At 46.9% G+C, this 13,010-nt stretch overlaps 1 protein-coding gene and 1 long non-coding RNA gene across 11 annotated transcripts in view; one reads left to right on the top strand and one right to left on the bottom strand.

The window, feature by feature from the left end:
- Positions 1 to 65: 65 nt before the first annotated feature.
- LOC147827271 (uncharacterized) lies at positions 66 to 5,230 on the top strand. Its single transcript, XR_015452815.1, has 3 exons — positions 66 to 419; positions 3,578 to 3,605; positions 4,675 to 5,230. It is a non-coding gene; the product is annotated as an uncharacterized LOC147827271 (long non-coding RNA).
- Kif17 (kinesin family member 17) overlaps positions 922 to 13,010 on the bottom strand; it is a 42,133-nt gene continuing 30,044 nt past the window's right edge. For 2 of the 10 annotated variants that reach the window (XM_021262961.2, XM_021262965.2), the window contains 5 exons: positions 5,228 to 5,486; positions 4,087 to 4,157; positions 3,059 to 3,179; positions 1,505 to 1,642; positions 922 to 1,069 (listed from right to left, as the gene is read on the bottom strand). In XM_021262961.2, coding sequence (XP_021118620.1) covers positions 951 to 1,069; positions 1,505 to 1,642; positions 3,059 to 3,179; positions 4,087 to 4,157; positions 5,228 to 5,486 — 708 coding nt within the window. In that variant the 3' untranslated portion in view covers positions 922 to 950. Of the gene's footprint in view, positions 1,643 to 3,058; positions 3,180 to 4,086; positions 4,158 to 5,227; positions 5,487 to 13,010 lie in introns of all 10 variants that reach the window. The other 8 variants (XM_087215660.1, XM_087215658.1, XM_021262963.2 and 5 more) reach the window with 7 other exon arrangements.

The raw sequence follows: 13,010 nt of genomic DNA, 5'->3' as shown, positions 1-13,010 counted from the left end.
TGGTGAAAGAGTCTCAAGGCCCTGCCTCCCTAAGGGAAAAGGCGCAATCCTAGAGAGACAGCTCTGCAGCCGCGGCCAATCAACAAGCTCGAATGCCACTTGGCTCCGCCCACCCCTGGTCCCGCCAAGGATTCTGTCCCAGCTTCCGACAGAAATTCGTGGTCTAACCTGGTTCACTGGGTGGGTCATGGCCTTGCAGTACTTGATTGTTGCTTCTTGGCCGAGCTCTGGAGCTACCTTGGACCACCTCATAGGTCCTCAGTAGTCTAGGACTGACTCAGAACTGGAAAGCAGACCCACCTCCCGAACACCCCTCGGGACCAAGGAAGTGGGAAAATAAGATCAAGGTCGAGCCAGGGATTTAGCTCAGTGGTTTCGCCGCCTGCTGCGCAAGCGAAAGGACCCGAGTCCGATCCCCGGTACGGGCGTGGGGGGGGGGGGATCAAGGTCGTGGCCCTAGGAGAGCCTATTCGCAGCTCACTGCCCCGCCCGGGGCCCCATGGTGAGGGGCGGTGGATTAAAAATGTGTAGCCTTGAAGGCAGACGCTGTTACGCGGGCCTCGCACTTCCCTTCTTGGCTCAAAATAGGAATCAGCGAGATCCAGCCCCCTATTTACTTGTGTGCCTTTGGAATGGCCGCTTAATTATCTCCTCCTTTCTGGGAGGATCAAGGCAGATCTTGAAGGGTTTAAGCGCTGACTTTTCCCCAAGAAGAGCTCTATTTTCCCGGGTCACACACCGTTTGAAAGCTCCTGCGCTCCCCAGAAAAATGCACTTGTACTCGCTACTGTGGGGAGCCGCAGAAACCCTGCAGCCTGCTGGTTCCAAAGGCCTCAGGCAGTAGTGAGCCCTGTTTAGCATGAGCGTCCCCATTACAGCAGGAAGGGCCCCCAGTAACACTGAGGAACAGAGAAGGGGAGCTCTTTCTAAAAGGCAGTTTATTGGGCAGCTTAATGTGCAGCAGCCTTCTTTGGGCCACAGTCCAGCCAGAAGTGGCCCGAGCAGAACGGCTGCTCCAGGACTTGTGTGCCCGTCCTGCAGGGCCAGGCTGTCCTCTGGAAAGGGCCACCTACACAGAGGCACAAATTTCAGTTACCAGGATGTGGGCTTCATCTGTGCGTCAGCTGCTGCCAAGGCTGCTGCCGAAGGCCCTACAGCAGGCCTGAAGCTGCGGAGCCCAGCAAGGCAAAGGCCACTCTGTGGCACAAGTTGCAGGCTCCATGGCCAAAGAGTAGACGGAAACACTAACGTGGCATAGACAGCTGGAGCAGGCCTCTCAGGGGCTCAGGCCTGGGCAGAGGTGGGCTCTGGGGAACAGGGAAGGGGATGTATCTTCCCGAGGGTGAGGACCCTCTTGGGCCCCAGTCGCTCTGGGAGGATGAGGGAAGAGGCCTAATAGGGGCTGGCCTGGGAGGGCCTGGCAGTTTAGAAGCCTAAAGGCAGGTAGCGGCAAGCAGCTGCCATCACAGAGCCTCACTGCCCAAGTTGCTTTTGATTTTCTTACGCTTGGCCTTGGTGAAAGGGATGTCAAGGGACTCAAGGCGGAAGGGCCGGGGCTGGGGCATTTCAAGGGCCTGGGTGGTTGGGATGGTAGAGTTGTTGCTGAGCTGGGAGCTGAGGCCTGGCGACAAGCTGTGATGCACTGTGGAGAAGAGAACAGAGGATATCAGTGAGCCAGGAGAGCAGGGGTGGAGAGGAAATGCCCCACGTGTGCAGGTTGGAGGCCTGGCCCAGCCAGAGCCCTGGCCCTGCAGCTGGGACCCCTCTGAGGTTGCTCTACTTGAGGTTTCAGACCCAACCAGAGGCTTGGGGTTGAGGCAGCCTTGGACCTCAGACCAGAAAACCTGGGTCAGAGTCCAGTCTCCCACTTCCTAGCAGTGTGACCTTGGGCAAAGCCACTCCACCTCTCTGAGCCTCAAGTTTCCTCATCTACACGACATAGACACCATGCCAGGCACTCAGCTGATGCTTATTCCTTTCCTTATTCTTCAATCTACTCACTCTGTCCCTTATATAGCTTCAGTAGAATGCTAAGATTGCTTTTTATTGCTGTTTTACCATAAACTATGGGATTTGCCTTTAGTTTTTGGTTGATGTTGCTTTGTTGAGACAGGGTCTTGTTATGTAGTTCAGCCTGACCTGAAACTCACTATGAAACCCAGGCTGGCCTCGAACTCTTGGCAACTCTCTGCCTCAGCCTCCTGAGTGCTGTGATTACAAGTGTGCACCACTACTCCCAGCTTGCCTTTAGTTTTTGTGTTTGTTTTGTTTTTGTTTTTTTGAGACAGGGTCTCACTATGTAGCCCAGGCTGGTCTTGAACTTGTGGTAATCCTTCTGCCTCAGCGTCCCAGGTGCTGGGACTGCAGGCATGAGCCACCACACTAAGCTATTGCCTTCGGTTTTTTGGTACCTGGAATCGAACTCAGGACCTTGTGCTTGCAAGGCAGGGGTGGTGCCACTGAGCTAAATCCCTGGCCCTGCCTTTAGTTTTAAAAGCATAAGAATCAAATGGTTTTCAGTCTTGGAATGTGTTTTTTTGCTTCTGGGGCTCCTCCTGCCCCACCCCACCTCCAGCTCAGCAGTCCTTGGCAGATGAAATTACCATGCACTTTGGGGACAGTTGCCATACTGGCCTCTGAGGAAGCCAGCTAGGAACTAGTAAGACCCACCCATGTGACCCACAAGCGGAGTCACATGTGACCTATTCCTTGTGTATGTTGGGGAGGATGAGTCAAACACTGTGGCTCCTCCTGAGGACACGGAAACAGGAAACTGTGTACTGAAGACCTGCTATGTATCAGGTTCTAGATGGGTGTTCCCTACCTTCTCATCTCTAATCCTGAGAAGCAGGTGTCACCCCTCATTTTATAGCTGTGGAAAGTGTGGCTCATAGAGGAGTGGAGGGTTTTTTTTGGCCCCGGGGATCAAACTCAAGTCGTTGCGCTTTCGCAGCAGGCGACAAAACCACTGAGCCAAATCCCCAGCCCTAGGAGTGGAGTTTTTGAACCCACATCTCCCATTTGGGGGGTGAGGAGTGCAGGAGCACAGAGCACTCACCAAGGCTCTTCATGGGGTCCGTGCTGAGGATCTGGCTGGCTCGCTTGGACCGGAAGTAGTTACTGGCAATATTTTCACTGTCACTCCGACTAAGCATCAGCCTGTAGCGGTCTTCTTCCTGCTGAGAGTCCAGATCCCCATGAGAAGAGTCCCTGATCTGAGCCCCTGGCTAGGGGCTCAGCACTTCCACAAGCCTGGTGGCCTAGGGCTGCACTGGGCCTCTCCAAGGCTGTGACACAGGGCTGAAGCAGTCACTACTGCAGACCCTGTACCCACGGGTAGCATCCCAGGAAACTGCAGACAAGGAGACAGTCTGTAAACAGGTCTCCTGCCCGTTCCTGAGCAGGATGGGTAATGCCCCATAACCCAAATCTCCCATGACACAGTCACAGAACAAGTGACACAGCTCACAACTGCCTTTATGACATACAACTGGAACCCAGGCCTTTCCATCACCCAGGCTGGTTATTTTTCTCTGCTATTCAGACTGTGTTCCTCACACTGAACCTCTTCCTTCAGGACCACCTTGTCCCACTGGACAGTCCTGGTGAGATGATCACTCCTGTGCCTACTGGGTCCTTTTCAGCAAAAGTTTGCTGACCCCTGCTTTAAGGATACACATTTCTGATGTACTACAGAATGTGGGAGACTTGAAAATTAAGTGACTTGAGAATCCCAATGGCTGATTTTTGAGGACCCTTTTGGTCCAAGGATATCAGCTGGGACCCAGGAAACTAGAATGTGTTATTTGTCCTCTGGATGTGAGATGCAAGCCTCTGTCACCAGCAAGATGGGCCACTATCTTCAAGCCATCTGTCTTCCCTCTGATCTTTTGGAAGTGCCAGTGCCTCTGAATGAGGGCCAGAGTGAGCTGAAGGTCCAGGCCCACCTACAGAACAGGGTCCAAGCTCCTCCCTGCTTCACCATTCCAGCAGGATGAAAGTCACCCAGCTCCCTATGCACCTCAGAGCCACTGTGCTTGGGGACAGAGCCCCTGCTCCCCACTCCTCCCCGACCCTGGGCCTTACCATGTTTGGCTCTCTGCTGTCTGAGGCAGAGGTTTTTCGGGCTGGCTTGGTCTGTGGCCCAGTTGGAACTGCTATGAGAAAACAGAAGCTGAAATGCAGGATGAGTGGTGCAGGTGGCCACAGTGCTGTCCCAGAGGGAGTCAGGCTCGAGGCTGGAAATGGAGGACGCTTCCCAGCCCAACCAAGGGACATCTTGGGAAATGGACAGCAGGAGGGCTCAGATGCCACAGAAGCCGCCCAACCCCATCCCAACCCCTAGGCAGGATAGCAGGTGTGTGGGGACAAGAGAGGCTGCTGCCGCCCAGGGCTGACAGGAAACAGAGCTGGCTGGAGTTTCAACAGGATGGTGGTGTCATGGCCACCAAAAACGTCACGAGATGTAGGGCCTGGGTGAACACAGACCAGGCAGGACTGCTGGGGGCCATGGAAGGGTGTAAGGGCTTGTCACTTCCTGAAGAGCCAGGTCTGTGGCTAAAGGCAGATTCACAACAAATCTGACTTTGGTCTGAGACAAGAGAGGTAGAGACTCAACAGACCCTGACACTCAACAGGGTCTTTAATGTCATCTTATCCAACTCTCTCTGCCAGAAGTCCAGAGAGGGACACTGCCACTATAAAGTGACACAGGAGGTCAGCAGCCAAAGCAGAGTCCTGACCCCTGAACACCTGGTCCTACAGCACACTGCTGTGCCTGACCTTGGTAAGTCACACCCTATGAGACTCAGTTTGCTCGTGTGTAATTAGGTGTCGTGATCATTACCCTACCCCGGGTTGCTGTAGATAGGAAGAGTGATGGTGATAACTGATGGGACAGTGCAACACTTGCTGCACACTGGGCAGCACTCTAAGGCACTCGGTGTCTGAGGACGCTGTATGCCTCCCAGAAACCTCCTGAGAGGTGCTGTTACTCATCTCCATGACAGATGAGGATGGAGTCCCAAGGACGTCACAGAATGGTGCAGCCAGAATCCCAGCTTATGTCTGTTTGTGTGCAGAGCACAGCACTCTCTCAGCCCCTCCGCATGTCGGATGCTTAGGTCACATGTGTGCTGACCACAGCCTACGGGGAACAGCCAGGCTCCCTGTCCCTTTGGCAGCTGGGAAGGACACACATGAGCCAAGGGGCAGCCGAGCTCCTGACCTGCTGGGAGGCTGGTTTTTACGATGACAGGTTCGGGGATCCTCCAGGAGCTGCTGTCCTCATCCCAGCTTGACTCGCGCCGGATCCTCTCCAGGTTGCTATAGTTGCAGTCCCTGCGGATCAGGGGCTGCACCTGCTCCAGGAGCTGCTGGAGGAGCAGGGAGTCTCGCTCCTGCCGCCGGATGGTGGCCAGGTAATCGATCTTCTCCAGCTCGAACTCCGACTGCAGGTCTTTGATCTCCACCTCTGCTGCCCGAAGCTGAAAGCCAAGAAGGCAAGGGGACCACGCCATGGAGAAAGGGGAAGGGGAGGAAGGGGAAATAAAAAGAATCAAGATGTGTCATGTGCATGTACCGGTTCCTAAGGATGAATGTAATCATTGTGTACTGCAAATGTACTAATACAATTTTTTTAAAACTTGCAAGCAAAAAAATAATGAAAGCTGTTATTTCTATCTAGATGCTCCTCAAGAGTCTCATGCACTCATGGGTGGGGTGATTGGATGGCAGGGGTTTCTAGCAGGCTTGCTAGAGGAGGGGTCTTGTCCAAAGAGGTGGGTCGCTGGGGGTGTGGCCTGGAGCGGTCTGTTTCCCTCCCACTCCTCCCTTGACTCTGCTTCCTGTGTGCCATGGAGTGAGCGTCTGCTCTTCTGCCATGCCCCTGTGCCATGCCCTGTGCCATGTCATTCTGCCAGTTGACTATAGACTGAAACGTGAGCCAAAATAAAGCTCTCCTCCTTTGTGTTGGTATTGTGTCTCAGCAATGAAGTCACTAAGACAAAAGCTAAGGAGGGATGACAAGCAGTGAGCACAAACTGCCCTCCAGCAGCCACCCGTCACCTGCCCATGGTCTGCTCACCCTGCCACTGCCACCACCACCAGCCAGCCCACCCCTCCATCCACCCATCCTCCTCCTCCTCGGATCCCCATGGCTCCTTCCACCCATCCTTCACTGTCCCTCCCATCTGTCAACACGGGGTGCAGTGAGCACTCAGTGTGTCCACAGCTGCAGCCTCCCAAGTAGCTAGGACCAGAGGCACATGCCACTGCCCTGGGCACAGCCATTTGTATTGAGGTAGAATTCATATGTCATACAATCTGCCCATCTAAAGTGTAAAATCAGTGGTTCTACAAAGTTATGCAACCATAACATCATCATTTTTTTTTTTTGGTACCAGGGATCGAACTCAGGACCTTGCGCTTACAAGGCAGGCGGCAGAACCACTGAGCTAAATCCCCAGCCCAGCCTTCTTTTTTTTTTAAGTTGCTTAGGCTGGACTTGAACTTGTGATCCTTCCGACTCATCCTCCCAGAGTGCCCAGCTAGCAGCATAGAAGTTTTTAAGTGGACATGCTTTCATTTATCTTGAGTATAACTGCTGGATCACAGGGGAATGCTATGTTTAACAAACTGGGGAGCTGCTAGACTGTTTTCCAAAATAGCTGCACCATTTGACATATCCACCAAGACTGTATGGGGTATCCAATTTCCCTACGTCCTCACCAACATTTGTTATGGTCTTTTTCTTTTCTTTCTTTTCTTTTTTCTTTTGAGACAGAGTCTTGCTATGTAGTCCAGGCTGTCCTTGAACTCAAAGCAATCTTCCTGCCTCAGCCTCCCAAGTGTTGGTATTATAGGCAAGTGTTATGTCTTTGATTACAGCCAAGCTAGTGGGTGTGAAGTGGTATCAAATCTGTGCTTCTGATTTGCATTTCCTGACAGCTGCTGCTGCTGAGCATCTGTTTGTGTGCCTGTTGGTCATTGGTGTATCTTTATCTTCTTTGGAGAAATGTCTGTTCAGATCTTTTGCCCATTCTTATATTGGGTTGACTGCTTTTTTGTTCTTATTTTAGTTTTTTGAGTCAAGGCCTTGCTGTGTAGTTCAGACTGGCCTTGAACTTGCAATCCTCCTGCCTCAGCTTCCTGAGTGCGGAATTATAGGTGTGTGCCACTACCCCCAGCTAGCATTTTTTTTTTGGAGTTGTAAGGATTCTTTATATTCTAGACACAAGTACCTTATCAGATATATGATTTGCAAGTATTTTCTTTCATTCGTGAGAGTTCCCTATGAAGCACAAAAGTTTTAATTCTGAAGTCTAATGTATCCATTTTTTTCTCTTGTGACTTATGTTTTTCATGTCACAGCTAGAAAATATTGCCTAATCCAAAGTAACAAAGATACACATCTATGTTTTAGTCTATCTTGTATACTTTTTTTTTGGTGCCAGGGATCGAACTTGGGACCTTGCGGTTGCAAGGGAGGTGGCGAAACCACTGAGCTAAATCCCCAGCCCTTCTATGTTTTAGTCTAGGAGATTTATAGTTCTAGCTCTCAAATTTATGTTTGATCTGTTTTGAGTTAATTTTTGTGTGCTCTGTGAGGGAGGGGTCCTGCATCATTCTCAGGCACAAAAGACTCTTCTTTCTCCATGAAATTATCTTTGTGTCCTGGCTATAAATGTGAGTTTCTCTCTGGATGCTTAATTCTGACCCACTGATTTATATTCCTATCCTTATACCACTGTTATACAGTCTGATTGTTATAATTTTGTAATAATTTTGAGATCAGGAACTGTGAGTCCTCACTTATCTTCTTGTGTTGACTATTCCATGTCCCTTAATTTCCTTGTAAACTTTAAGATCTGTTTTTAAACTTCTGTTAAAAATCCAGCTGGGGCCCACCACTTGCCTTGAAAGCGCAAGGTCCCAAGTTTCATCCCAGGTAATTAAAAAAAAAAAAAAAAAAAAGCCAGCTAGGGTTTTGGGCCAGGGATTGCCCTGAATCTGTACATCAATCTGAGAACTTTAGTTACCTTATCAATATTAAGTCTTCCAGTTCGTGAACATGAGATGTCTTTCCATTTATTTAGGTCTTAATTTCTTTCAACGGTGTTTCATAGTTTTCAGAGTATAAGGTTAATGCTTCTTTTGTTAAATTTACTCTTATGGTTTATTTTATTTAAATTTTTTGGTTTTTTGCAATACTAGGGATTAAACCCAGGATCTTCCCTGAGCTACCTCCCTGACAATTTTAATTTTTTATTTTGATAACAGGGTCTTGCCAAAACACTAAATCGCCCAGGCTGGGCTCAAACATGTGATCCTCTTGTCTTGGTCTCCTAGAGTGCTAGGACTACTATTATTTTTTTATGTAAGTAGAACTGTTCTTTCAATTTTATTTGTATATTGTTCATTTCAAGTGTACAAAAACAAAACTGATTTTTTCTCATTGATCTGGTATCATGAAACTTTGATGAACTCATTTATTAAATTGGTTTTGTTTTTGCAGTGCTGGGGATTGAACCCAGGGCCTTAGAAATGTGAGGCAAATGTTCCACCACTGAGCTCCACTCCCAACCCTTTTTTTTTTTTTTTTTTTGGTACCGGGGATCAAACTCGGGTCCTTGCGCTTGGGCAGCAGGCAGCGAAACCACTGAGCTAAATCCCCGGCCCTTCCCAACCCTTTTTTAAAAAGTGGATCCCTTAGGATATTCTATATGTATGTATCTTCAGATAAAGAGAGTTTTATCTCCTTTCCAGTCAGGATGCCTATTATTTGATTTCTTGCCCAATTGTCCTAGTTAGAACCCTCAGTCTGGTGTTGAATAGAAGTGGTAAGAATGGACATCTTCTTCCTGTTTCTGGTCTTATGGGGACAGCATTTAGTCTTTTCATTAAGTATGATGAAAGCTGTGGGTTTTGCATAGATGCCCTTGATTGGGCCAAAGCATTTCCCTTTTACTCCTAGTTTGTTTACTGTTATTACCATGACAAAAGTTAAATTCTATCCATTGCTTTTCTGCATCTCTTAAAATGACTATGTGCTGTTTGTCCCTTATTCTACTAGCATGGTGAGTGACATGATTTTTGAATGCTAAACCAACCTTGTGTTGCTAGGATAAATCCCACTTCACCAGGGTATGTAATCCTTTTCTATGTTGTTGGATTTGGTTTGTTCATACTGAGTGCAGCATTTTTGTCTCTATAATCATAAGAAATATTAGTTTGTAGTTTTCTTATGTCTCAGTCTGGTTTTGGTATCCGGGTAATACTGGCCCTACAGAATAAATTGAGAAGTAATCTCTTCTATTTCTCAATGATTTTTAAATACCTTTTTTTTTTTTTTTTGCGGTACTAGGGATCGAACTCAGGACCTTGTGCTTACAAGGCAGGCTCAGTGCCACTGAGCTAAATCCCCAGCCCTTAAATACCCTTTTTTTTTTTTTTTTGGTACCGGGGATCGAACTCGGGACCTTACACTTGCGAGGCAGGTGCCTGAACCACTGAGCTAAATCCCCAGCCCCCTTAAATACCTTTTTAAACCAAAAAGCTTCATTTTACAAACAAAACCTAGTTAGAAAATATAATGGAAGAGAATGTACCCCATATAAGAAAGCAAACAAAATACCTACAAATTAAACTAACAAAATAGGTTCAAAATCCAAATGAGAGAATCTATGAAACACTTGTGTATGACACAAAAATTGATTTGAACCAACAGAATGATACACCATGTTCCTGGGGATGAGAAAACAAGCTCATGTAAGAATCAATACTCCCAAGCTTATTTATAAGTGTAATGTGACTCCCTCAAGAAGTCCATCTTTTTTCTTTCATTCTTTTTTCTTTTGAGCTACCCAATTGTTTACAAATTCATATACAAAACAAGAAAGAATCCAGGACCAGAGATTTAGTTCAGTGGCACAGCGCCTGCCTTGCAAGCACAAGATCCTGTGTTCAGTCCCTGGTAACAAAAAAAAAATCCAGGAAAAACTTGGAAAAGAAAATCATTGAGAGACAATTAACCATATGTGATAATAAAACATATTATAAAGTCAAGGTCAGGGACATGCGACTGTAATCTCAGAGACTCAGGAGGCTGAGTTCCCAGGAGGGTCGAAAGTTCAAGGTCAGCCTGGGCAATTTAGAAACTTAGGGACACCCTGTCTCAAAAAAAAAAAAGATAAAGCCTGTTTTAAACAATGTGGTTGCCACACATGTGTGACAGACAGCAAGAAAAGAAAGTAGAAAACTCAGAAGAAGATCTAGATGCACTTAGAAATTCAATATTGCCTAAACGGAGGACCTTAAATTGGAAAATGAATGGCTTTTCTGAAAAATGGTGCCTAGGATATACAGATGCTATTTGAAAAGATAATAGCAAATCAGAACCTCACACATGTACCGGGGTAGGTTCCAAGTGAATCAGCGATTTAAATGTTTCCAAAACAACATACAAGTTCTAGACAAAAACATGAGTGAACTTTCTTAACTATGACTCACAATCTATATGCAAAAATCCCAATTAATTTGGCATTTTAAATGGCAAAAATACCATAAAGCACAGCAAAACACAAATGAATAATTGGGGGCAAAATCTGCAACTTATATCACGGACTAAAGAGTTAATGTCCCTAAGTATATAAAGAGCTTCTACAGACAGAGAACAGAAAGACCAACCACCCTAATAGAAAACTGGGCAAAAGATATAAACCCAGCTCAAAGTGGAGAAATTGCAAACGCCCCCAAAACATATGAGAAAATGCTCAATACTGCCCACAATAATAAAAATGCATATTAAAACTAATCTGGGGCCAGGGATTTAGCTCACTTGTTCCACTGCCTGCCCTGCAAGCACAAGGACCTGAGTTTGATCCCCGGCACCAAAAAAAAAACCAAACTAATCTGAAGGGGGCCAGGGATTTAGCTCAGTGGTTCTGTTGCCTGCCTCGCAAGTACAAGGTCAGGAGTTCAATCCCCGCTCCCAAAAAACCAAACCAAAACAAAAAAACTAATCTGAGATATTATTTCTCATCTAACAAACTGGCAAAAATCCAAGTTACTCGAATATACTCGGTTGGCAAGGCTGTGAGACAACACATGTACACACTGGTGGGAATGCAAAATAAAGCTCGCTCTCTGGAGAGAAAGTTGCCAATATCTCGAAAAATCACACAAGCATTTACTCTTCATCCCAGGATTCCAAGTCGAAGCAGTAGAATCCAAAGAAATCTACCAAAAATATACAAGTTGCTGAATGCCTGTCGTCCCAGCTACTCATCTCATCTCAACACACACACACACACACACACACGCACGCACGCACACCCAGAATATGCACATCACTACAATCAAATGTAGATAGGAGGGGCTGGGGACTTAGCTCAGTGGTTCTACCACTGCCTGCCGCAAAAGCGCAAGGTCCCATGTTCAATCCCTGGTACCAAAAAAAAAAAAAAAAGAAGATATAATCAAATCACTGGATATGATCAAATGTTGAGGACTGGGTGAATAAACAGTGATACAACCTCACAAAGGGGTGCTATGTAGCTATAGAAGAAAATCTCTCTATACTGAAATGGGGTGACCATCAGATTATGTGAAAAACGCCGGAATGAGGGGAGAGAGTGTGTGTTGTAGCCACTTTCATCTAAGAAGGGGATGGTGTGTGCATGTTTGTGTGTTTTTGTGTGTATGCACATACATAGCACATATTTCCTTGTACACATGTTCCCTGACATATGATAGGGTTATAGTCACAATAAGTCCATCATAAATTAAAAATATTGAAAATTGGAAATGCCCTAATACACCTAACCTACCGAGCATCACCAGCCTTCCTAAAACATCTTCAGAATGTGCCAAGGACTTAGAGGCTGCTTTTGCTAAAACCTTGGCTCTTCACTTGGGTCTTATGTCCAGCAGGTAACTAAAACTAGGGTGAAGCTTGGCATCTCTGTCTCCATTTTGTAGCTCCCTCCTTTCCTACCTTAAAACCCTGAGTCAGATTCCTGCTGGACTCTGCACGGAGGCATGTTAATCATTTAAGAAGTGTCTGTGTAAACACCGGTAATATAAAGTGGATTAACCCATAATTTTACCTAACTTCTCTCAGCCCCATCCCCTTCAAGACTGAAGACACCAAAGTAAAATATTTTCAAGATTCCGGGAACAGCAAACCTTACAGGCAAATCCCCCACAAAGTGACTGTAGCCAAGCATGAGCAATTGCCCAGCGGCAGGAACTGATCAAGATGCCCTAAGCAAGAACAGTCATCTCAAGATGGGAACCAAATTGCTTTCTCAAGTGACAGTGACTTCTGTGGAGCCACCTCTCAGAACCAGACCTGTGATAATGATCAACCAGGCTAGCTTTTAACAGAACGACTTAATTATGCACACCTCTCGTCCGTCCCCTGTTTCTTCCCCTGTTTAAACCTGAAGCTCATGACAGTACTCCCATGATGGTTCATATCTGGATGTCCCCCCCACAGCTCACGCGCTCAGAGGCGGGGCTCGTGGAAGGGTACTACAGCAGACTTGGTGTTTGGAGGAGGAATCTGGCTGGAACAGGCAGGTGAGACCTTGATTTAAAAAAAAAAAAAAAAAAAAAAGCTGCTAGGTGTGGTGGCACATTACTATAATGCCACCACTCTGGGAGGCTGAGACAGGAGGATCATAAATTCAAGCCCAGCCTGAGCAGCTTGGCAACTTAGCGAGACTTGTCTGAAAAAAAAAATTTAAAGGGCTGGAATGTAGTTCAGCGCAAAATCCCTGGGTTCAATCCCCAACACCAAAAAACAAAACAAAACCTACACGATTCATGATTACAATGTTAACTTCTTTTCTTCTTCTTTTTTTTTTTTCAGTACCAGGGATCAAACTCAGGACCTTGTGCTTGCCAGGCAACCACGGCACCACTGAGCTAAATCTTCAGCCCCGATGTTAATTTCTAAATAAACTTTCTTTAGATTTACAGAAACCAGAACACCTGGTGGCCCTCAG

Source organism: Heterocephalus glaber, unplaced genomic scaffold (assembly GCF_053883595.1).
Source record: "Heterocephalus glaber isolate CG9 unplaced genomic scaffold, H.glaber_assembly_v1.0 deba00001452, whole genome shotgun sequence".
In the NCBI taxonomy this organism is placed as follows: domain Eukaryota; kingdom Metazoa; phylum Chordata; class Mammalia; order Rodentia; family Bathyergidae; genus Heterocephalus; species Heterocephalus glaber.
Note: the sequence above shows the minus strand (reverse complement) of the source record. Positions and strands in the feature narration are given on the sequence as shown.